Source organism: Chenopodium quinoa, unplaced genomic scaffold (genome assembly GCF_001683475.1).
Source record: "Chenopodium quinoa cultivar QQ74 unplaced genomic scaffold, ASM168347v1, whole genome shotgun sequence".
Classification (NCBI taxonomy): Eukaryota; Viridiplantae; Streptophyta; class Magnoliopsida; order Caryophyllales; family Amaranthaceae; genus Chenopodium; species Chenopodium quinoa.
The window spans coordinates 1,112,475-1,137,812 of NW_018742810.1; the positions used below are offsets into that span (position 1 = coordinate 1,112,475).

Here is a 25,338-nt window from a genome sequence, read left to right on the forward strand (position 1 = left end):
AAAGATCATATATGTCTATTTTTTTTTTATATATGTATAAAGCACAAAATTTAGCTATACAAGTGATTGTGAATAGTGCCAAATTACAAATGTTGCAATTATACAAGTAAAGCTGGGCATGGGCCGGGCTGGCACGCGAGCTACCTCGCACGGCACACCAGATGGCTCGGCACGAGCACGGCAGCGGCACGACACGACACGTGGAACGGCCGATGGGCCGTGGGCCGTGCCGTGAACAAGGAAATTGAAATTTGGCACGAGCACGGCGAGCGGCACGAACACCGGCCCGTCGGCACAGCCCGCCAAGCACGATACTTTTATAATAACATTAATATTTTTTTAACATAATAATAAAGAAAATATTAAAAAAAAAATGGGCGGCACGGGGGTCGGCACGACACGGCACGCTAGGCACGTGGGCCGTGCCGTGCCGTGGGCCGACTTGTGAAAATGACCGGCACGGCACGGCACGACCATGCCAGGGCACGACACGACCTGCTGTGTGGCTAGGCACGGTTCACGGGGGCACGGCACGGCACGGTGCCCAGCTTTATATACAAGAGTAGAGGAAATAATATTTATTTGTTCACTCATATTAAATACAATCGCAAATGTTCTTTAACGTGTACAAACAAATTCCATAAAAGTATAAAACATTACCAATAATGATAATAATACTTTTTCCATTAAAAAAATGTGTAGTAACAATTGGTTATTATTTATGAAATATTTGATTGTTAAAATAATTTTGTATGGTGGAAGTAATTATGACGATAGTAACTTAATAAATAATAATAAGGAAAATAATTAACATAATTCTAAGGGCGAATAATTAACTAAAGGGGTAATATTTAATAAAATGAAGCATTTATTACATTGATTTAATTTACACGTGTTTTTGTCATAAATTCTCAAATTATTTCCATTTAAGGAAGTATAATAATGTGTTATACATAGCCCATAGCCCTAGGGCTATGTATAACATTGTCCTTATAATAATAATACTTAATCATAATAGTTAATTTGTCACAGCAGATGGTCATGGGACATAGTACACTACGAAGTTGGATCCAGCACGTTATCCTGCTCTTCTATAGCGAGGATGGTAGATATAGTACACGTATCACCAAGTTTATTGCAACACTGTGGGGTATGTGGACGACAAGGAATGCAAGAGTTTTGAAGGGAGTTGATGTAACCACGGCAACGACTACTGAACTGATTAACATAGCACTTAAGGAACATGAGGTGTTCACTGAAAGGGTAGGGGGTCTGGGCCCGAGTATGACAGAAGAGAGTACTGAGCCCACCCTGCCGCCTGGCTTCAACCATGTACACTTAGGGGTACAGAAAACCAGCTTTGCTAACTTTATTTTGCAGGTTGATGGCTCTTGGGATAAGACGTCCACGAGGGCGTGTATCGACTGGGCTATCACTGAGCTCGACCAATCTTACACCTTTGATGGTGGAGGCAAATATGGGACGACATCCTCGACTTTATAGTGCGAGGCTTGGGCATGCCTAGAAGCGTTAAAATGGGCTGAAACACAAGGAAAGAAGGAAGTGCTCATTCTTTCCGACTCTGCTCTATTGCTAGAAAATCTAAAAGTGCCCGAGGGAATGAAATTTCGATTGCTTGGATGCTTGAGGAGATTAGGACTGTGGCCATTAGATTTAGGAAATGTTCTATTATTAAGGTCAAGAGGGAACAAGTACAAAGGGCCAATGATATTGCAAAGAAGTGTCGTTGTACTCTCTCTAATTTAGTGCTTTAGTTGTGTTCTTGTTAATTTGCTATTGTCCAAAAAAAAAAAAATAGTTAATTTGTCTTTAACATGGTTTTTTTTTAAAAAAAAATTATTGAACTGCAAAAACCTTTAGTTTGTGTGCTTCTTAGTTCATGTGACTTAGTTGGAGAATTTCCTTGCAACATCAAAATAAAGGGAAGTGCAATTACTCGGTATATTCAATACCATACTAAAGGAATAACTCTCACAAAGTTTTGACTTGTAATATATATTAAAGGAGATATGAAGATTGAAGATAGAAATACATTGACATGGGTATAAAATACATGAGCAATACTCTTAGAATATTAAAGAACTTAAATATTTTTCATAAAGTACATCATATTTCAGAATGTAGGTGGGGGATGCTTGATCCAAGAGTTGCTATATGATATATCAAGTCATTGTTCGTTGCAGTAGCTTCATACATCCTCTACTTCCATCAAGGCCTCATAATTATGAGTATAGGATGAGTCCACTTTATTGTGTGCTTCAAATCAACTTGAAACTGTATGTCAACAATCAACATGTTAAATTATTATATTCTTTCTTTCTTTCGAAATAGCAATGGATTGTCATCTCATTTGAAAGGATTATGCAGCAAAATGCAGTCTTCATAGGTGTAATATGGTACATATGCCTTCTTTACCCGTAGCCTTAGGAAAATGGTTAGCAATCTTGTAGGACACATCAAAATGTTGTGAAACTTGCACATTGCAACCTTGCTTGACCAACACTAAAAAACATATGACGTTAGCATTCGCAGGATGAACATGGGTGGGAATTATCAATATACAATACTTTACATGCCAATGATGCCATTAAACTAACAATGCATGAGTAATAACAAACTTTAAGAGTCTTAATAGCATCCCTGGCCTCAAGAAGAACAAAAGGAGAAGTCTTCAAAATAAAAGTGAACCCTTTTATTTAACTGCAAACCAACATTATTAAAAAACAATTATGTATACAATTTAGATAAAAAAGAATTAAGGACTACCAACATATAAAAAGTGATTTGAACAGTAATAATAACAAATCCAGGTTGATCGACAATATAAAACATTGTCAGCATATAGTTTTAACTATAGAATATAAAATTGAACAATATCACTTCAAAATCATTAGAGTAAATTAATGAAATCAAATCATATTAATAATTATGCTAACTAACAACATGAACTATCAATCTCCCAAGACAACAATGCAATCGGGACCATTTTTAAGATATGAATAATAATGTAGAGATTGTATCACTCAACTTTGTGAGGCATCAACAAAAATATTAGGAATTTAAATGACTGGACATAATTGCAATTGAAGAAAGAAGGTGAAGGGGTGGAAGATGAAGGTGACAGGAGAAGGGAATTAGAGAGATGAATCAAAGAAATGAAGTCACATTGATCTCTATGAAGTGATTAGTAAATATGTGTCAGTTGATTGCAAGGAGAGTAAATTAGAGGGAAGACACTTGTGTATTTTGGGGTGTGAGGGTGAGTGAGGAAGTGCCATGTGGATTTATAGGGGGAGTTTTAATAGTAGATAGTAGAATATTTGTCATAGTTTTGAGAAAATTTTTAAGGAAAAAAGAAAACTCTATAACTTTAAACCGTTCAAACTTCAAAGTGTATAAGTCTGTGATATTAGAATCGTAATAGAATTACCTAAAATTCTAAGACATACGGATTTGCTTGCTTGGAATTAACATTATACAATTTATAAAATGAAATAAACTACGAAATATTTTTTTTCGCTTTTTCCATATTAGTATTTCTACTTACGCACGATAAACATCAAGTTTCTTGCTTAAAATATTAGTCCCATTTAAATCTCTAAACTGAGTCGCTCAGTGACAGTTTATATGAAATTCTTACACTGAGTCATTCATTAATATGCTACTGTAAGCCTCCAAAACATCATATTATTCTTTTTTTTCTTCTTTTTGCCTTTAGTTGATTAAGCAATGTTAGGTGTACAAGTGTGAGTTGTAGACCCACATGAACAGGTGACAACGGACCTTCATTGTTGAGGTATATCCGGCACATCGATTGTTCTGAATTGAAGTCGATGCATATCTATAACAAGTGCAAATTATGCAACATAGTAGTAGAACAGAAATATAGCATAGCAAGCTTTATTAGTGTCACCAAACAAACCTGTAAATTATAAGAAGTTTAACTTATAACTGGACTGATTGCAGTAATATACTACAAATAGAAGAACAAGATATAAGAATCACTCATAAACATCATCTTGAAAAGCTGAAATAGCTATTGTATCTAAAGATGGACTGGGCCGAGTCGACCCAGCCCAACCCTAACCCACTCGGCTTATGGGCCAACCAGGTCCAGCCCAGTCCAACCCGGTTCCAACCCAGCCCAGCCCGGGGATAGGCCAGGTGGGTCGTGGGTCGTATTTTTCAAATCCGGACCCAGACCAACCCAGCCTGGATAGCCCAACCCATTCGGCCCAGCCCACCCAACCCATCTGGCCCAACCCACGAACCCGACCCAACCCGGTCCATGACCCACCTCAACCCGGTTCTTAACCCAGCAAACGAACCCATGAAACCCATCAACCCAACCCGGTCCTTGACCCACCTCAACCTTGACCGGTCCGTGTCTGGGTCAGCCCCCAGCCAATTCAACCCAGCCCAACCCAGCCCAGCCCAACCCGGTTCCTTGGTGGGTCAAACACGGGTTGAATTTCCCCAACCCAGCCCATGGCCATCACTAACTGTATCAGATATTAGCCCAAAATTAATATTAGAGATACTTGTATATATTACAATTCAAACTTCAAAGGCAAAACAAAGTCTGGTACCTAGAGATCATACTACCTACCTGTCTTACCTAGGGCCAAACAAAAAAAATTAAAAGATGTCTATAAAGGAAATGGTATTAAAGATTCTTCACCCTTTTTTTATTATTTCTTTACAAAATTATTATTTATTTTTTATCTCTTTGAAAAAAAAGAAAAAAAAAAGCCACCCACCAAAATATAACCATAATATTCTAAAGTTAAAAAATTAGATCATACCAACAAATACTTTTCCCTTCTAGCATTACAATGTCCACTTACCTTGCAACATTATAGAAGAAGACGAACAAATACTGTATTTTTGCAAGTTCATGTCCTTGAATATGTGTGCTCTTTATAACTCCTATTATTAATTGTGTTTGAGCCAAGTTTTTGTTGCAGAGCTGTTGAACAAACCATATTAAAGAATGTCCTTGAACTAAAGAATTGTGTTGGATTATATTTATGCAATGCACTAATCTATTAATGGCCGAGATTTCCAAAAACATCTTATAATCTCACACCTACTTTCTAATCGGACCTTATCTCAGTTCGGACCGTATTTTTGATCGAACCATATTTCTGATCAGACCGTATTTCGGATCGGACCGTATTTTTGATGGGGCCGTATTTCTGATCGGACCATATTTCAGATCGGGCCGTATATCTGAATTTTCGATTCAAACCGTATTTCTGATTGGCCCGTATTTTAGATCAGACCGTATTTCAAATCGGACCGTATTTCAGATTGGGCCGTATATCTGAATTTTCAGATCGGACCGTATTTCAATTCGGGCCATATTTTGGATACACACAGATTGCATGCAATATAGGCTCTTTCAATCTATCATAAAATCAAGGAGGTATTCATGCCCCCACTGCTATAATCAGTTGACAACAAGAAACTGCAGCCTCTGCTTTCATGTAATTCCGGCTATAAACAAATACCAAGGTACAAGAATGATCTACCCTTAAGCTACTTTTAGGATATCTATGTCTATCCCATTCAGAACAGGTGCAGAACTGTTGTCCTGTTGCCCTGTTAGTGGTGTAATGATCAGCTTATACTGGTTTCCTTCGAGGACACTATTTCATCACTCCTTCAGCACTTCAGAGACTCAATTTTTTCTTGGTCAAGTCCAAATGCATCCCCATGAAACCAATCTGCAGAGGAAAAAAAATCATTTTAACATCAACACACTCCAAAGTTAAACACACAGCCAGGCTATTCAGATAATAACTTTACAAAGATTCAACAAAATATAAGCATTTCACCTCCACAGATTTCACAAGCAATATAAATTAAAGCTGGCGTAGATCCTTGCTGTGAACAGAGAGAACATTTAGGTCGGTCGTCAATCTCAGTGGATAATTCAGATGGAAAAAGGAGTTTTCTTCTTTTAAACTGTACAACTCGCTCATCATTTTCCTTCCTAGACCACATTGGTACCGGAAGCAATCTGGCCATTCCACCAGTGATCTCCAAACCAACCCTCCAAAACACCAGCATGATGAGTGCCACTTGAAGATGTTCTTGAGAGCACATCACCTTCACACAACAAAAAAAACACCATCTTTAGACAACCAAACATCAAAATAAGCCAGGGAACAACAAATGACTCGAAGAAGATACATAAGAAAATACAAGTCACAATTACATTCAAAATCTCATTCACCTTGATATGGAACAATGAAAGACAGTGCAACCACAAAACACCAAAGGCATACCCTCGGAAACTGCGGCAAATACAACTGCCCTTGCTGCCCTAGGACAACAAAACAATACTGCAATCATGGGTTCATATAAGCTAACTTGAAACAACCTCCTCAGACTAGAAGCAAATCATCCGGTGATTCCTCGGCATATCAGCTAACTCGAGCATTTGGGGTCAATAACAGAAGCCAAGCAATACCCCCAATAGAAATGAAATTCGTCCCTCATAACATGCAAATGCCAGGAAGCCCAACATCACTCATGAAGATTCTATTATCATACATGCAAGATGCAATTGCAGTTATGCATCAATGATTTGGAAATATAAGCCATGATCAATACTCCCAACAAAAACGAAATTTATCCCTCAAAACATGCCAAATTTTTGGAAGCTCAACAACATTACATCACTTTTGAAACTTCAATCATCATACAGGAAAGAATGACAGATAATCAAAATCAAATCTTTTCTTATAATCGTGAAAATCAAAATCCAAAAGATTAACGAATATATCTTACTTTCGTAATCAAGTAAAGTTGGAATTCACAATACCTAAAAAAAAGGCAAAGAATTTGAGAGCTGAGACGTATACTTGTACTACTTTATTACCTCTTATCTACTATTTCCCACATTGAGACTATCATAATCATGTAAAGTTAGAATTCACAATGCCTTGCGTGTGATTACCTCTGACATAGAACACAAACCCGCACAGCCGAACACCAGCGAGATAAACCCGATCTTCACCCAGCAGTCCTGTATAATACCAGCAAAACCATGCCATTCATACACCGAACATCCCGCTAACCATAAGCCTAAAGACCATAAACAAACAAAATCAAAACCCAGTAATCACACAAATTCAGCTAAATCAATAGCATGAAAGCCCTGCAATTAGAACCAAAATTCTGAAAGACCCAAGCAGCACACGATCGACCGCTCGTACCAGGATCAACCACAGTTCAGCCGATCAATCAACCGATCAACAAAAGCCCTGAAATTAGAACCAAAATTCCGAAAGACTCAATCAGCACACAATTGCCCAAACACCATAGCCCAAACTAAAACCAACCCAAAACTTACCAAACTTCAACAAAAACCCACACCAATCTGAGATGGAGTAAGACTATTCTTTGCAAACTTGCAAATATTCTCATCCACCTTACAAAAAACACCCACAATCAAAAATCACATCAATAAAACAAACGTCAATCAAAACACTGAATATAATCTCATATATGCATATATACGTGTCACTAAAAAAACAACTGCTGAAACAGAAAATATGCGGTAATTGCCTTGCTTTATGAACTAACCCAATAAACTCTCATCTGCTGATTTATTTTTCTCCCAAGAAATCAGAATCAGAATTACAAGGATTTAAGCAACAATCACAACTATAATCATAACAATTACTGTACGATCTAATTAGGTATAAAAAAAAAACCATAATTTTTATGTTTCTCACTTGTATTCATGTGAAAATTTAACGATCGCTCATATCATAATTCTTTATTAGAGACAAGAAAGATCGCTTATATCATAATTCTTTATTAGAGACAAGAAAAGCCCAAACTTTATGCAACCATTAAAATATAATTTGTACTCAAAATTTCCACCAATATGTCATAGATCTTCAAGCAACATCAAGAACCCTACAATTTTAACCAATTTCAACAAACAAATAAGCGACCAAAACCATAAAAAGTAAATATCAAGTGACAACAGGATACATGACAAACAATGGACCTTCATCTCAAGAATCAAAGCTTTAAACATGGCATCCTTTGAGACAAACTCATCATGCTGCAGGGTTTTCAGCTGAAAACCCAACAAAACAATTCAGTCATTCAAAATCATTATCCAATACAAAAAATAACATGGGATTTCGTTCATGAAGTCATATTGGCAGTTATTCTTACCCTATCCTTAGCCATGTTAAGCTCCTGCATTCATTTCAAACAGAACAATACTTAACTAATTATAAGAAACCGATTTTTAACAATCAAATTCAGCAAGGTAAATGAAGCACCGACCGCAATCATCTGGGAGTTCCTTGGGGTCATAAGGGGCAGGTTCCTTGAGCACGTCAGTCTTAACAATGTCAGACCAGGGGGGTAGTTCAATCTATCACAAACACAACCTTTGTTTGTAATACAATCTAATCAACTTGTTAGCATTATTAATTAATTATACGACAACTGTGACAATAAATAAAGAAATAAATAAATAGAAACTGACCAGCATTCCTCAACAAGGGCTGCACAATCTGCTAGCCTTCTCCTGGTGCGAAAGCTACCGTCAGGCTGCGAAATGTCTACAGTAGCAAATAAGAGATGATGGAGAAGAAAATAAGAGAAGCAGCAAACCAGAACAAACCACCCACAAAAAACAAAGGAAATACACCCAGAAAACAGCATTTTAAAGTCACCCCCCTTCGAAATAATCTCGTCTAGTCCTCCCAATTCGCTCCCCGGCCCCTACATCGCTTATTTTACACTCAAACACAACGAACTAAATTTCAGCCAGATGCAAATGTATCCTATAAGAATTGATCAGCCAGATGCAAATGTATCCTATATAAATGGAATGTATCCTAAATATGTATCCTATATAAATGGAATAATTTGCAAACATAGTATCAACATGCAGTAGAATTAACATACTAATCCTGAATGAGTAGGATCTAATCATACGTCAAATTATATGATCACTCTCCAGTCTTCAATGATCCAACAATCTTACATTTCTAGCAATAATAATTTGAGAAGATACTTATTAAATCCTTGACTAATTCTTACCAAAAAATTCGTAAGCATTAAATTCATTCTCTAGTCTTCGCGTATCTTGTATTTTTGCTAGATTTTATCATCGCTACTTTTCTGCAACTCATCAATCAAAAACCACAAAATTAGCCAAATAAAGACCAAATATAAAATAGCCCAAATTGCTCATTAAGCTCAAGAGACTATCAAAAGTGATAAATCATCTTGAGCTCATCACCAATACGCCAATCAGTATCACAAAATCCCAGAAAAAATCCCAAAAAACGAACACAGATCAAGCAAAATCGAACCCAAATCAAGCAAACCCATACAAACTCAAACGAAAATCAAACACCAAATTCCAGAAAAAACAAAAAACCCTAAAAAACAAACTCACATAGAAAACGCGATGACCACCGTAAATTTTCGAACAAAGAAATGCGTTTTTAAAGGGCTCACGGTGACCCCAAAAAACGAACAGAAATTAAGCAAAATCGAACACAAATCAAACAAACCCATACAAACGAAAACCAAATTCCAGAAAACCCAAAAAACCCTAAAATAAACTCACCTAGAAAACGCGATGACCACTGTAAATATTCGAAAAAAGAAATGCGTTTTTCTCATTTAAATAATCCTCGCATTTTCCTGGATCAAGTTCTCAAAGACTGACTAGAAATACAGTTCTAGGACAAAACATCCCCATGAATTATCACTATATCGAGAGCATTCCTTTACCATACATTAACAATTCTCCTCCCAGATCGATACACACTCCCAAGTCCATTACCTTTATAAGAAGCACTCTATCAAACTGCAATAATCTCCCCCTTCGAAATAATCTCGTCTAGTCCTCCCAATTCGCTCCCCGGCCCCTACATCGCTTACTTGACGCTCAAATACCCGGCTAATTCTCCTCAACCCACTTGCATTCTCATCTTGTGTCTCAAATCTATCTACTTTAGGTTCCAAATTGCTATTACCCATTTCATCTTAAGTTCCATTATCAGCTTCCCTCAAACTAATTTCTCTCTTAGAAACACTCCCAATATTTTCACCAACTTCAATACACCACTCATTATTATTACTGACTCTATTCTCCTCATTCTCAACACCAGAAACTACCCCCTTATCCCAAAATATTCTCTGGTTTACCAGAAAACTTCTCAGATTCATCAGAAACTATCCCAACTCAGCTCTTTCCTCAGAAGACCTCAGGGAATCATTAACAACCTCTGAATTACCCTTTTTAGCTGCAAATTAACAACCAACAAAATACAAAGAACCTCAAAATCACACCACAAATCATGCACAAAACACACTCTAGAGTAATGTACATTCTAGCAATTTCAGTTCTGCAATCTGAATGAATTTTAACCAAAGGAAACAGACTGAAACAAACTGGACTGTAGCACTAAGCCGCTAACTACTCTTCAGAAAATCACAACCATGCATATATTGTTTATTACAATTTCACCCAATACAGTGAAAAAGCTCCAATTAAGATCAACTAATCTTAGCAATGACTCATATAAGAATGACCTCCATCTGTATTTCTTACTGATATGCAGAATTCTATGATACTCAGTTTAATGTAACAATACCTTATTGCTAGGAGCCACCTTCTTACTGATATGCAAGCAAAAATTGTGATCAACTAAGCAACCCAGTAGCAAGTAGAGTTCCCCATGCCAACAACCTAGCTTTAAAGCATCTATATACCTATTTCTTTAATCCATAACATATTATGCAGAATACACAGTTGCATAATGCATACTCCCAGAATCACATATGTACTCATGCTATTTAATTAGACCATTTCTAACTCCTATCTAGTGTCCACAATATCAGCAGCCTCAATGCTATTTAATTGAAATGGAAAGAAAAGAAAAGGAAAACAAAGCAAATGGAGGAATATTGGAAAGAACAAGTGAAAAGGGCAGGATGTGAGACTCCAAAAAAAAAAAAAAAAAAAAAAAAAAAAAAAAAAAAAAAAAAAAAAAAAAAAAAAACTTAGATAACTTCTCCATCAAAGCATGAACCTCTTTAGCGCCTAACATTGGATTCAAAAACTGATATTATTAGCTTTCAAACTTCTAACAATCATCACAAAAAACAAACAATCAAATGTAGCTAAAGAAAGAAGGAGAAGAAAAAAAGTACCTTATCAAGAACTTTACTTTGGGGCATAGTAGACACATCCCACAAACATATCTTACGATCATAAGACCCACTCAACAAATAACCCTCTTTTAATGGATTCCATGGCAACCCATAACCTTCCTTCTCATGACCTCTCAACCTCAAATCATGGTCACACAAATTCACCCACTCTGTTTCGCAACATCAAACACATAAACCTCTAAACCACTCGTCTTCGCCGCAACAAGGGTTGGCTTCTGCGGCATAAACCTAGCCCGGTTCACCTCCCTATCAACCCAAAAATTCTTCACAATCTCCACCTACAAACCAAGCAAGCAAAACCCAACAAAATTAAACCCAAAAAAATAGAAAGAGATATATTAATTCCATAAAATCATGGACTTATTAAACTATACAGATCAAATAGAAGAATAGAGTTTATGAATGAATTTGAAAGTAAAACATTTATAGATGGAGTTAACCAGTTCATTAATAACCATGTATTTTCAAATTAAAAGAAAATGATAGAAGTGAAGAATCAATACCCTGTCCCTTCTCCTTCAACAGGTTCATTAATCAGGTGAAGAAAGCCAGCCTGGTGCGCCTGAATGAGCTGCATCAGTTGCGGATTCTGCTTCCCCAATCCTTGGAGCATAGGCTGAACAAGGTCAAAAGAATGTATCAGACCTTATCACAGGGGAAAAAAACATAACACATGTAATCACATAAAATCTAACAAATTTGAACAAATTAAACAAAAACAAAAACCCCAATTAAACAACAAAATCGAACAAATTTGAACAAATTTGTAATTAAAACCCTAAAATTAAGGAGGAGAAAGTCATCGAGAACTACAGACAGTATCAAGTCATTCAGAAGAATACCTGCAAAGATGGGGGGCTTTAGTTGTGCTCTCAGTAGACTCAGTTCTCGATTTGCAACCTGAAATATAGACAATGAATGAGGTTGGAATTAAGAGCTGATCAAGCACGTAAGGATAAATACTCCCAGGCCAACTCTAAGATAGTAATAGATAAAGAAAAATACTTGAACATTCAATTCTCAAAATTGATGTCAAAAAACAGAAATAACACCATTATCTATCACACATTGATTACAGTGATAATTCATATACCCTTGTAAACCCTCAGCAAACGAATGAATTCATCAGCTACACTTGCTCGGTTCTAATTCTAGCGATTCCCGTCAGCAATGTCGGAAGTGATTATTGTTTGATGCTAGGGTTTTGATCATTCCCCATTGTTTAGCTTCATTGAGGTTATTCTTTGCTGTAAGTCTGTAACTACACTTTTGTTCTTTCTTAAATTATTTATCATCATTCTTTGATTTTTGTCATGCTCAAGTTATATCTGTATTTCCAAATTGCATTTTCAAGTTAGCAATTAGGTTTATGATAATACGAATTGCATTAATAGTGATTGTACTGAGTTAGTCACTTCAACTGCTGTTTAATTTAATTGCTTAGTTGTGTCCTGTGTGCTTTCATTCATGTAGTAAATTAGGGTTTGTGTTGTTTTTCAGTATTTTACGCTGTCTATTTTGGTAGTGTAGTTAAGATGATTGGTTGCTTGATTGCTTTCATTATGTATGTATTGTGAATTGCAGCTCTTTCTTTGAACAATTATACCAAAAGTCGGGTTTTGGGTGTTGTATTTGTCTTGTGTTGGGTTACCTTATCTAATATATCCTCTAAATATTCAGATGGCTTGCCGTCAGATGTTAACTAAACAAGACACTCTCTTGCGGAGATGGTACCACCCTTTGTTGAGCCACATTGTTCATCATGGTCATGAAGCGATGAGAAATTTCCAATCGCCGTGTCTAAGTCAACCTGGATATGGAATTAGCGATATTGTTATGTCACAGATTCATACTAGAAACAGCATTGGTGGTAATGGGGGTTTCGGATCACTTTGTGGGCAGAATAAAAGTTTGCCTGCCTTCCTTTTCCCAGCAGCAGCAGCAGGGGTTGGACCGTCATTGTCTAGATATATGTCAAGTGCAACTGGAGAAGGCTCTGACAAAGTTGACAATCTTGGTGACATTGCCCACATTTTTACCGATAAAACTGTGGAAGCAGTTTCTTCAGCAACTCCTGCCGTTAATGAGGTGGCTGTTGCAGCTGCTGATTCTGCCTTCCCAGTTGCTGCACTTCAACACTTGATTGATGCTGTTCATTCATTTACTGGATTAAATTGGTATACCCTCCTTTTGTTTTATTATTTTAGTTTCTGTTAAATCGGTTCCTTGACTTTTATCTGTGGTGAGATTGGAGTAAAGAGGGAAAGGTGGTGAGATGGAAAGTTCCATTTTTTACGGTGGAGAGCTAGCATGGAAAGAGAGATCCTTTTGAATAATGTCAATATATGCTCATGCATATCTAAAAGTGGGCAAGGAATTGAGATAGGAACTTGCCTTTTTTTTTGGCAGAGGGCTGGAGTGGAAGGAGGATATCTTTGGCAATTGTATTGAGATAGAATCTTCTATTCTTATTGCTGGACAATAATCTGAATAGAGGATATCTCTTGACTTTTTTTTATTAGGTTATGCTAGTGTTTTTCTTTCTTTTATGATTAGAACTCAAAAGGTGTTTTGTTGAGGGGTTGGGGTTATGAAGTCTGAACCTTTGGTTTGGAAGCAATAGAAAATATATGAAAGGCGGAAGCATAAAAAATATCTGACAAAGAAGGATTGGATGAGAAATCCTTAAAGGCTTAAATTCTAGTAAGTAATATGTGATCTAGATTGGTCGTTGTGAGGCCTTACCATATTATCAAATTCGTTGTATTTTAGTCCAATTTTGTCATGGATTTCATATTTTGACTCTCTTTATATTCCAGGTGGGCAGCTATTGCTGTAACTACTATTTTAATTCGAGGAGCAACATTGCCTTTACTCATCAGTCAACTCAAAGCTACTTATAAACTCAATGTGAGTCTTTGTGCTTGAATTATGACATTCATTAAGCTGTCCAGAATTTATGTTATTTAATCGTTGATAATACAGCACAAGCTTCTGTAGGAAGATTTTAAATTTTTTGGATATCATTGTTATTTGTTACCGCTGACCCGCTGTTGATTTTTCATTTTTTTTTTAAAAAACAAAAAAAATTCTGTTTTGTACAACTGTATTTCTTATCTTAGTGTGATCTGTTTGATTGTAATGTCTAATAATAAAAAAATAAAAAAAAGTGAAGTTATGTAATTGACATTGTTTGCAAGTCGCCATTTCACAATTATTTTTTATACTTCTACTGCTGTTTGTTTCCCTTTTATTTTTTTAGTTGTATGTGTGTGTGCGTGGTGGTGATGGTGATGGGGGGGGGGGGGGGTTTAGTTGTTGGCTTGTTGCAGCTGCTAAATGTACTAAAAAAGAGGTAATGTTGTTGGTCTGATGCATGCAATCCTTACTGTTTTCATGTCAACTTGCTCTGTGTTTGATTTGTAGTTTATATATTCTAACCTTGTTACTAGTATGCCATTTTGATGCAATTCAATCCTGTGTAGTTGATAAGATCACGGTTGGAGGAGATAAAACAGACGGTGCAAGCTTCGGTATGAACTTCCCACCTGTTGTTCACGTATTAGGTTAGGTTTATTTAATCTTAGATAAAATTTTTGAGGCTTACCAATATTCATGTTTATGCCTTTTTTCATTTCATATTAGTTGTTTGATGGGTGTTAACTATTTATCCTGATTTATATTTTTCAGGGTATGGATCCTGTTGCTGTTGCTGAAGGCCAAAAGGAAATGAATGCTTTGCTAAAACAGTAAGTAATTTCTTGTAGACCACTATCCTGGACATCTCACTATCCGAGAGATCCACTAATTTGCATAAGTTAGTCTTTTGCGTTGGCTGAAAATGCTGGACACATGTTAGTGTCTAATTTTCTTCGTTGCGGAATGCCGACAGATATGGAGTTAGCCCTCTCACTCCGTCGAAAGGACTTCTAATTCAAGGCCCAATCTTCGTCAGCTTTTTCTTAGCTGTAAGATTTTATTCCTGTTAGCATCTCTAATCTTTTGATTTTAATAGTATTACTCTAATTATCGTCTCAAAACTCTGTATTTATGTATCAGATCTCAAACATGGTTGAGAAGGTTCCATCAATGAAATCTGGTGGAGCGCTCTGGTTCACAGATCTCACTACTCCAGATAGTTTGTTTATTTTTCCAGTTCTAGCATCACTATCATTCTTGGTCCTTGTAGAGGTGAGGAGTTTCGATGTGCTTCTGAGCACCTCTTGCCGTTGCATTCCTTATCTTCTTCTGTTTCTAATTCTCTGTCAAAGTTGTTGTCTCTTTTTATTGTCCTTTCTGAGGGAGAAGAGGAGGGTGCTGTTACTAACATTTTATTGCTGTTTCACTAACCTTAGTACAACATGCAAGAAGGCTTTGAAGGTAATCCTAACTCTGATAAAATGAAGAAGGTCTCAAGGATCTTTGCTATTCTTGCAGTGCCATTTACAATGGGTTTTCCTAAGGTATGCCAACATTTCCAGGTTCACAAAAGTTGCAGAAAAAACGGGTTTATCCTATTAGTTTCTTGTCAGTTCTAATAAATGGATTTCTGTGATATCAGTGCTATGTTTGAACCCCATTCCCCCCCCCCCCCCTTTCTCTCCCTCTCTCTCTCCCTCCCTCTCTCGCTCTCCCCCTCTCTCTCTCTCTCTCTCTCTCTCTCTCTCTCTCTCTCTCTCTCTCAAAGCGGATAAAATGAAACGAAGAAATAAACGGTAAAAAATAAAAGCCAGACTTGTTGAAAGGCTTGAACAGATTACAACCTCACAAGCACATAAATAAGAGTGGAGGAGTAATTATTCTACTGTGCCCCTTTAACTTTCTAGTTTCTCCAATGAGGCTAGCATTATTCTCACGTAATGATTCCGTGTTGTACGCATTCATTTAGCTTATTGATGTCTACCAATTCATAAATGTGCAGCTTTTTGGATGTATGCCTGGTTTGATTTCTAATGCTGAGAAAGCCAATTTTATTTATTTCTTTATTTATTTTTATTGCAGGCACTCTTTTGTTATTGGATAACCTCCAACCTGTTTTCAATGTCATATGGATTAGGTGAATATTTGACCGTTTAATTTGTTGGTTTTCTGGGCTATTATGTAGAATTAGTATCTACAGTGGTGAACAAAATATGATTTTTCTCAGTTTCTTTCAACTTTGCGTGTTCAGTAGTATGGCAGTCCTTTTACCATGAGTCTCAGTCATCCATATCCCGTAATGCATATCGAGGTGCTTTTCTGACAAATAACAAAATTAAGCGCTTGTATGTTCATTGACAAGAGATAGCCTTTGGTTTATCATTACCAACTAGAAGTTCATTGCAGTGTTTGTATCCACTATAGCCTTAAAGCTCTATAGAGAATTCTGGAAAATTGTTTGCTTTGGTAGGAATTCTTGAAGTAATTTTATCTTCGAAAACTTTTTTATAATCCCTTTTCTAGAAACAGCATCTGGCAAGCTAGCTGTGGACTGTTCTGCAAGATTTCACTTTTCTCATTAAGAGTTGCAAATGTTTCACATTGTGAATTTTATCATAATTTCCCTGCAACATCTGCCACAATACTACTCTTCAAATCCTGCATTCTTTCAAAGACTGTCAACCAAATGCAGAGCCATAATAACAGAACTGTCACCCTGCGCGGATTTCATAAGGGATGAATCGTCCATTCCCGAAGAGGCTTGCTGCAATGGGGTGCACAACGTGGCCGGGTTAGCCAAGGGCCGATCAGCTGTGGCGGAGATTTGTGAGTACCTTAAGCAAGGATTAGATGATACCACTTATGATCCTACTAAAGTTCATCAGTTGCCTACTGAGTGTGGAGCTAATATTGATTCCCCTCCTGTTAATTTTAATATTGACTGCACTCAATAACTTTACGCTCCAATATCTAAGATTGTTTTTCTTCAAATGATATATCTCGTGCCAATGTACGGATTAATTCGTGTTACATGTATCAGTATCATGATAATTGTATGAAGTTACCGTGCATACTATGCATATAAGAAGATTAGACTTATAGATGATCATCATGTTTAGTTGGAAACTGAATTTGATTTGCTAGTTCAATTTGGAACTGTTTTGTTTATATACACTTTTCTTTTAGTATGCTAATGCACGAGTTAATTCTTTGCGACAAAAAACAATTGTTGATATTGGGGCTTCCAAAAAAGATATTGGAAATGTTCATGGAATAGGTAAATTTTTTTTTCACCACAATATAGAATACTAGAATAGGTAGTTATAGGTCATTTTATGAAAAATAAAAATAAAACATATGTTAAGATTTTGGAAAATTGACTGAAATTATTATATATATATATATACTCGTATATTGGTTTCATGTAAAACGAGTGAGTTATTTTGTTGCCTATCATCTTATTAGATTAAAGTGAACAAGTTGAGGTTTTCCCTATGTAGCCATGAAAGATTGTCCAAAAATAAAATAAAATATTACAGTATTAAAAACTAACCCAATCCAAGTAGACCTACCATAAATCGAATCCTAACTAGAGTCAAGCCAATAACCCACATTGACACCTCGTCTTATTCTTAGTCATTTTCTACACCACTCGAGGACTAAAAGAATAACAGAATACTTTGGATCATTTTCCAAAGTAAGTTTTATTAGAAAATAATTTTGTAAAGTAGACTCGTGGTCAAATTATTTACCAAACTCAAGGCTCGAACAACGTTTTATACCCTTGGTTTAAAAAACAAAATCAATATGTAAAACGCTATCTAACTTTTTTTTTAAATTTTGTAATTTTTTATTTTAAAATATGAAAAAAAAATTACACAAAAAACGCTGACTTAGTGTAAATATTTTTTTTTTTTTTTTTTTAAATTCTTAATTTTTTAATTGCTAAGTACCCTCATCTTCCTTATTTTTCTTTTCTCGGTTCCGCAACAATGGCAGTAGAAGCCATGATTCCCAACCTTGATGAACCAAGCAAGCCCATGACCCTAATCCACGTCCAAAACTGCATTAAGCTTACCCCAACAAATTATGTTGCCTGGAAAACACAACTCCTTCCGCCTCAATCACCATTGACGGGGAATCCGTATCCAACCCTGCTGCCCTCACGTGGTTCCGTTTGGTGAATTGAAATCTTCAAAAATTAGCACCAAGTGTATAAGAGAGATAAAGGCTTTATTATTGTTGTTATTCACTGACTAATGTACGCAAGTAAGTATAAATAGGAGTACAATGGTAGAAGATAAGAACAACAGAAGCTATTCTATAGGAGAAAAGGATAGCTACAAATCCTATAAAAGTGGAGCCTTGAGCGTTGCATCCGTTGGGCAGTAGCATTTCCTATAATCAAGGATTTTAGTTGAGCAATCTCTGTACGTTTTACACATTTGTTTTTTTTTTTTTTTTTTTATATAAAAAACAGGATATAAAACATTGTCCAACTCTACTTTACAAAATAGTAATCTAATATAACTTACTACACTTTTTTGGTTAAAAATCCAAAAAGAATAACAGAAACAGAATACTTTCTGTACACTTTTTCAAATGTTGTTTTTAACATTTCTGCATTTGGTTACTTCACGTACACCTCCCATGTTATCGACCTTTAAATCAGCCAATGAAGATTGAAAGAGTGCAAAAAATTAACCAAATTCTGCTTCTATCTTTTGAGCTCATCAAATTCTGCTTCCACTTTTTTTGCTGTAAGTAATCTGTACTCACTATGATTGATTTTGTGTTCCAGTTTCCAAGTATATGGGAATTTAGGGTTTATGTTTTTGTACGGACAAAAAAATTGTATGTTATATTAGGAGTTTTGGTGTATAAAAATTCAGTTATATTTTTATCTTTTGCTATATGTATGTACTACGTATTAAATATGTTTCTGAAATTATTTGTATTACAATATGAAAAAGTTGATATTTTAGTACTAATTTGGTAGTTCAGCCGTTTTTTAACTGTAATTTTGCCTATTTTTGTGGTGGAATGGCTGGAATTTCTTGTGGGAAGTGATTGATTTTTGTTTTTTGAGAAGACGATTTAGTGCTTAATTGTATTTTTTTTTTTTTTTTTGAAGCTGTGCTTAATTGTAATTTAGTAGTGAATCTATCAAACTTGTTTGATTGTATGTTAGAATTGTAAAACGTAATTTTTTTTCGCGAATAAGCTTTAAAAGGGTGTTGTTGGAAGTGCAATCTTAGACTCCAGAGATTGGTTTGCTGCAAGTTTTCTTATGGAATGTATTGCGTCTGTTACATTATCTAATCACTCCTTGCTACATTTTCAGATGGCTTGTCGACGAATGTTAACTAAACAAGGCAACCTTTTCCAAAGATGTTATCACCCGTCATTGAGCCACATTGTTCCTCGCGGTAATAAAAGTGATGAGAACTCCCGATCACCATATCCAAGCGCACTCAGTCAACTTGGATGTGGAATTAGTAATAATGTTTTGTCACACATTCATAATGGAGGCAACATTGGTGGTAATGGGGGTTTTAGAGCGCATTTTGGATGGAATAAATGGTTCCCTGCTGTCATATTACCTGATAGTGTTGTACCGTTGTTATCTAGAAAGATTTCAAGCGTAGCTGGTGAAGGATTTGATAATGCTCAACATCCTCAACATCATGGTGACAACAATATTAGCATTTTAACTAGTGAAAATGTTGAAGTAGTGTCCTCACAAGTTCCTGCCATTAATGAGGTAGCTATCGCAGCTGCTGATTCTGCCTTCCCAGTTGCTGCACTGCAGTACTTGATTGATGCTGTGCAGACATTGACTGGATTGAATTGGTATATCTTCTTGTTTTATACTTTTATTAATATATATTTTTGTAAGGCCGGCTATTTTATTTTCATCTCTAATATTTTTCTTATTTTGTTGACCTTAACAGCTCTTTGTGTTTGAAGTCTATTATAAGATTAAACATTTAAACCACCCTAAAAGATCAGTCTTTCGGTTTATTATATTAACAATTTGTTTATTGACGGGGATGACAGGGGCAGTCTGTCTGTTTACTTTGATTTAGTGATATAATTTCCATTTCAAGCGCTTAGTGCTTTTGAAATACTAGTAACAAAACTACGAAGTATGTGATAATATAGCTTAAGGTCACGAAGTATTTGCATTCTAGTGCAATATAACAAGGTGTTGAGATTGGAACTTCCGTGTTTTCGGGTGGGCTAGAGAGAAGATATCTTTGACTAGTGAATCAGGCTATGTAATCATGTCCAGAATATCAAGGGGGTCAAGAACCTGAAATGGGCACATTCTTTTCTTTTGGGTGGAGAATAGTTTTAATTGAGGATTTCTTTGATATTTTAATAAGAGGTTATCCTACTGATTTCATTTCCGTTTGTGTGCAACTATAAAGGATATTTTTGCTGCATTTTTCCTCTCTCTGTGGGTGTGCGTTGGGGGGGGGGAGGATGAAGTTTGAGCCTTTGATCCGGAAGCAATACAAAATTAATACTCACTCCGTTTTCTTTTGATGTACCCATTTGCTATGGACTCATGTTTCAAGGAGAGTTGAGTGGGTGTAAGAAAAGTGAATATACTAAGAAAGATAAAGGCAGGTAGGTGTAAGAAAAATGTGGATCAAGTAAGAGAGAGTGAGTGGAAAGGTATAACTAATATGGAGTATGGGATTAAGATGTAAAAAAAAAAAAAAAAAAAAACAGAGGGAGTATAAGATGGCCAATTAATTATGATCTGAAAACTTAGGTAATAGACTGTTAAAGCCTGTAATTTGGTTTGCATGTTTTGAGGCCTCACCGTATTATGAGTTTTGTTTTTTTTTTTAGATATTTTCCTTGATAGGGAGTATCAAACATTATCTTTCTTTACCTCTCAGGTGGGCAGCTATTGCTATAACAACTTTAATGATTGAGGGAGCAGTCCTGCCTTTTGCAATAAATCAGTTAAGAGCTGCTTATAAACGTAAGGTGAGTCTATGTGCTTGTAATTTCGAGTGATTGTCCCTTTTTATCCCCCCGTTTCTTATCAGTATAATAGCTACTTCTTTTGGATTATCATTGCCATTATACAATTTCAAAAGCTGTCAAGAGTTTATGCTATGCGATTATGGAGACTGTACAAACTTTATGAAATGGAAGAGCATCTCAGCCTTTTCACATCAAGCAACTGAAAGCTGCTTATATAAACTTAATGTGAATCTCTGTGCGTGGATATTTGAATAATTTTCATATCACCCCCCCCCCCCCACCCCGTAATAGACTAATGTTAGCAGGGGTAATTTGGGAAGTTCAGTATTATTAGGTTTATAGTACTTAGCTTTATTATAAATAGATAGAGGGGGGAAAGGTAAAGGCAGGCATGGATTGGGTTATTGGAAATAGAGAGTGGCAACCTCAAGTTGCTAATAGGAGAGTTGTAGGCTAAACCTACTACCTTTGTAAGCTTTCAGCCATTATCATTCAAATTTATCAAGCTTTCATCTTTATTAATTAACCTTATTAAATCAGAAATACAAGTCAGATTTTCAGTCCATTACAACCCCCCCCCCCCCCCCTGTTTTCTTCTGTTATTAGTAAAATAGCTAACTGCTTTAGATTTACATTGCCACCATAACTTTCACCATCTGTCTAAAGGTTATGCTTTGTTAATGTGTTATTAACAAAGAGTACTGTATGGCGGTGCAAACTTTTCTGGGAAAATATTATATTCCTCTGTTTAGCACTTTTTATCAATTTGTATTCCAATGAATTTGATCCTTTTTTCTTAATGTTTTTAGCTTGATGCAAGGACAGTCGGACAGACATAACCTACCTTGTTGAATCTCATCATTTACAGTTTTACGCTGTTTATTTTATGATGTTAAATAAAATGGGTTGAAAGTAAGTCACCCATTCTTAGTTATCATTGTACTTCCTCTGCTACCCTTTTTTGGTTTCTGGATTATAAGGAAATGTAGGGAGTAAGATGTCGTGTTCTTAGGCCACTTTGTGATCCATCTCTTACTTTTGCATGATGGTCTGATGCCGTCATGTGTGCTATCATTATCGTGATCATGTCAACACATTAAGCTTCTCTTACTTAGTTACTTGTGTTATTGTGATTGGCTTAAACCAAAGTGATGAATTATATTCTAGTCGTGATGCTAGTATGCCAATTCAATGTATATTCATTCCTGCGCAGTTGCTACGTTGGGAGGAGCTGAAACAGAAGTGGCATTTGGTATGAACATCCCTTATATTGTACCACTAACTAATTGTCTATTAGATTAGATATATCATCTGAAATGAGATATTGGAAGGCAGGTTACCAAAAGATTCATGCTTGTGTCTTTATATGATGCATGCAATGGAAACTCATATTGCTATCCTGATTTATGTATAGGGTAAGGATTCCAAATCCGAAATTCTAAAGGAAATAAATGTTTTCCGTAATGAGTAAGTAATTTTTTTAGAGTTGCTATCCATGAGATTTAAAAGATTCCCTAATTTGCACAAGCAAATCTTATTGTGTTGGCTGGGTTAGCATCTGATCTACATGTTTTTGGAATGATGACAGAATTGAAGTTTTCCCGAAATTAATTCTGATTCGGGGTTCTATTTCCATAAGCTTTTTCTTTGCTGTAAGATTTCATAATTTTAACTTGTATGCATCTTGCTCTTTTGATTCAAATAGCATTTATTCTAATTTTTATCTCAAACTTCTTTGATGACGTATCAGATCTCAAACATGGTTGACAAGGTTCCATCATTTAAAAATGGTGGAGCTTTCTGGTTCACTGATCTTACTACTACAGATAGTTTGTATATTTGTCCAGTTCTGACAGCACTATTATCCTTTGCCCACTTGGAGGTGAGGTATTGCTATGCACTGCTGAGCATCTCTTGCTGTTGCTCCTCTTATCTTCTACTACCTCTTGTTTTCTTAGTTGATGCGTATTCTTTTTTGGAATATTTTTTAGTTAACCCCACTACAAACTTGATTAAAAATCAGTTAAACACATGGTCTACCCACTTGCTTATACATTCTCTCTCCTCTCCTTAAAGTGTGTGCCTAGATTAAATGTGTCATCTAAAAAGAAACGAGGAAGTACTTGTTATTTTGGTTTTTGAGAGGGGGGAATACTAATATTTCATTGTTATTTTAACTCACTTAATCATTGCTTACTACAATTTCATTAGTGCAACACGCTGAGAAGCTTGAAAGGACATCCGTCAGCAGGTGACTTTAAGAGATACTCAAGGGACTTTGTTATTCTTGTAGTGCCCCTTACAATGGATTTTTCTAAGGTATTTCACTATTTTCGATGGCCTTCATTAAATGTTAATAAGACTTGTACAAAGTTTTGTAGAGAAATAAGTAAAAATAGTTAATCATAGTTGTTTCATCTCATTTCATATGACTGAGATCAGTGTTTGACATGCTCCTCCACGCCACCAGGTTACCCCACTTATTGTTGGCTCATTGGCTGTACTTTGTATATGCTTTTTCTAATGGTGAAGCCTAAATTAGCCAAGGGTTCTTAAAAAGACAAAAGAGAACAAAGATTAGAAAAGAACATACAGGAAAGCCATCGGCTTGTTGCACGAATTGAACCCAAGCATGAAATCAAGTGTGGAGCTCTATTTGGAGTAAAATCCATCACTATAATAGCTTCTCGAATGCTTGCAAGAATTGTGCAAAGATACTGTCAAGAAATCTTTTAAGGCAGTCCCTGTCTACCAGTCCCTTCCCATTTCCAATGCGGCTAGCATTATTCTGATGTAAAACCCCACGTTATGTGATTCAGTGATTGAAGTTCGGGTTCGCATATTGATTTCTCTAAATGCATACCTGTGCTCCCTTGTGTATGAATTTCTGATTTAATTCCCTAATATTGAGGATGACAATATTATTGCAGGCATTCTTCTGTTATTTGATAACCTCCAGGCTGTTTGCATTGTCATGTGGAGCAGGTGAGTCTTTGACCCTTTAACTTGTTAAATCTAGTATAATAATCCTATACATAATTGAATGATGGCTTTTAAGCAAGCATCTCTGCCCATTATTATCTACTATTGCTTCATAGCTTTTTATCAGTCTTTTTGCCACAAATCTCAGCCATCCACAATCCATGAACACCCGATAAGTTGAGCCAGAGTACAAAACTAGTATTCTTACCTTCTAGATGGAATTACCACCGAAATGGCCACAATTTGGTTTTGTGTTTGAAGTCCAATCTGCCTGAAAATCTTGCTCCTAGTATTATATATGTTTATTTGAATTATCTTTCCTATCAATTAGGGAAACAAATAGAAATAAGAGTTACTGAAGTTTGTTCCTCGTATGCATTTTGTACGTGGATTCTATTCGCTGAAGGCTCACAGCAGCATCATTAGAACCTTGTTCTGGTGTCCACTTTAGCCTTAAGAACTATAGAAACTTCTATAGAATTGTATGCATTGGTTAGAAATTTCAAAGTGGTTTAATAAAGCTGGTCATGGTCGGGCTAGGCCCTTTGACAAGAATTGGGCAGGGTCAGAAACCTTGCTGTCCCTTTTCTAAAAACAATTTATTTGTCTGCTGGTTGCAGAAAATATTACCTCATTAATGAATCACAGCTGTGAATGTCCACATTGTGATACTTTTTCTTTCCTGCAGCTATTAAGCGCTCAGAAGCGAGAAAGTTCTTGGATCTTCCAATAGCGCCCGCCCCTAAATCTTCTCCTCATACATCCACCTCACAGTCCCAATCCGAGTCTTCCTCAGATTCAAGTTATAAGGCCTCAGGAACACATTTCTCATTGCAGTTATTTAGAGTTATGATATTTTGTCATTTAGAGGGAGTATGTTAGACGATAAGGTCAGACAGATGTAATAGAAGACCTCACACGCAATGTGTTATGGGAATCCATTCAAGTGAACGTATGTAATTGAAGCCGTATTCTATAAGGGAAGGTAGAAATGCGCATGTAAACTGTGTACCTACTAAAAGGCTCCAATCTATTGTATAATATTATCGAGATTACAGCATGAATCGGATCCTTGCTCTAACACGATGTCATGAAAATGAAGTATGTATATTTGCTATATTAAAGATATTCCATTATCCTTCGTTCTAATCATTTACTTGTACTTCATATGAATTATGTGCA

The 25,338-nt window shown here is 36.1% G+C and overlaps 3 protein-coding genes across 8 annotated transcripts; 2 read left to right on the plus strand and 1 right to left on the minus strand.

Annotated features, from left to right (window-relative positions):
* Positions 1 to 5,424: 5,424 nt before the first annotated feature.
* On the minus strand, positions 5,425 to 22,975 carry LOC110725226. Of its 6 annotated transcripts, none has more exons than XR_002512144.1 (9): positions 22,515 to 22,975; positions 11,754 to 11,866; positions 11,230 to 11,528; positions 9,103 to 9,183; positions 8,338 to 8,618; positions 7,385 to 8,247; positions 6,989 to 7,295; positions 5,862 to 6,570; positions 5,425 to 5,750 (listed from the first exon to the last, which is right to left on the minus strand). XR_002512144.1 is itself a non-coding variant. In XM_021904715.1 (4 exons), the coding sequence occupies exons 2-4, from the start codon at positions 6,995 to 6,997 to the stop codon at positions 5,689 to 5,691; spliced, it is 345 nt and encodes a 114-aa protein (XP_021760407.1). In that variant the 5' UTR covers positions 6,998 to 7,295; positions 7,385 to 8,914; the 3' UTR covers positions 5,425 to 5,688. The 6 variants fall into 6 exon arrangements, 1 of the variants encoding a protein (XP_021760407.1); XR_002512146.1 differs by having other exon boundaries at positions 6,989 to 7,116; positions 7,248 to 7,295; positions 7,385 to 8,618; XR_002512143.1 differs by having other exon boundaries at positions 5,862 to 6,135; positions 6,263 to 6,570; positions 7,385 to 8,618.
* On the plus strand, positions 12,349 to 16,574 carry LOC110725227 (mitochondrial inner membrane protein OXA1-like). The gene is made up of 9 exons (XM_021904716.1): positions 12,349 to 12,499; positions 12,931 to 13,427; positions 14,070 to 14,160; positions 14,736 to 14,783; positions 14,941 to 14,999; positions 15,143 to 15,218; positions 15,310 to 15,441; positions 15,606 to 15,713; positions 16,252 to 16,574. Exons 2-9 carry the CDS (start codon positions 12,931 to 12,933, stop codon positions 16,324 to 16,326), a joined length of 1,086 nt encoding a protein of 361 aa, XP_021760408.1. The 5' UTR covers positions 12,349 to 12,499; the 3' UTR covers positions 16,327 to 16,574.
* Positions 19,180 to 25,289, plus strand: LOC110725225 (mitochondrial inner membrane protein OXA1-like). Its single transcript, XM_021904714.1, has 3 exons — positions 19,180 to 20,022; positions 23,386 to 23,493; positions 24,105 to 25,289. Exons 1-2 carry the CDS (start codon positions 19,460 to 19,462, stop codon positions 23,396 to 23,398), a joined length of 576 nt encoding a protein of 191 aa, XP_021760406.1. The 5' UTR covers positions 19,180 to 19,459; the 3' UTR covers positions 23,399 to 23,493; positions 24,105 to 25,289.
* Positions 25,290 to 25,338: the final 49 nt, after the last annotated feature.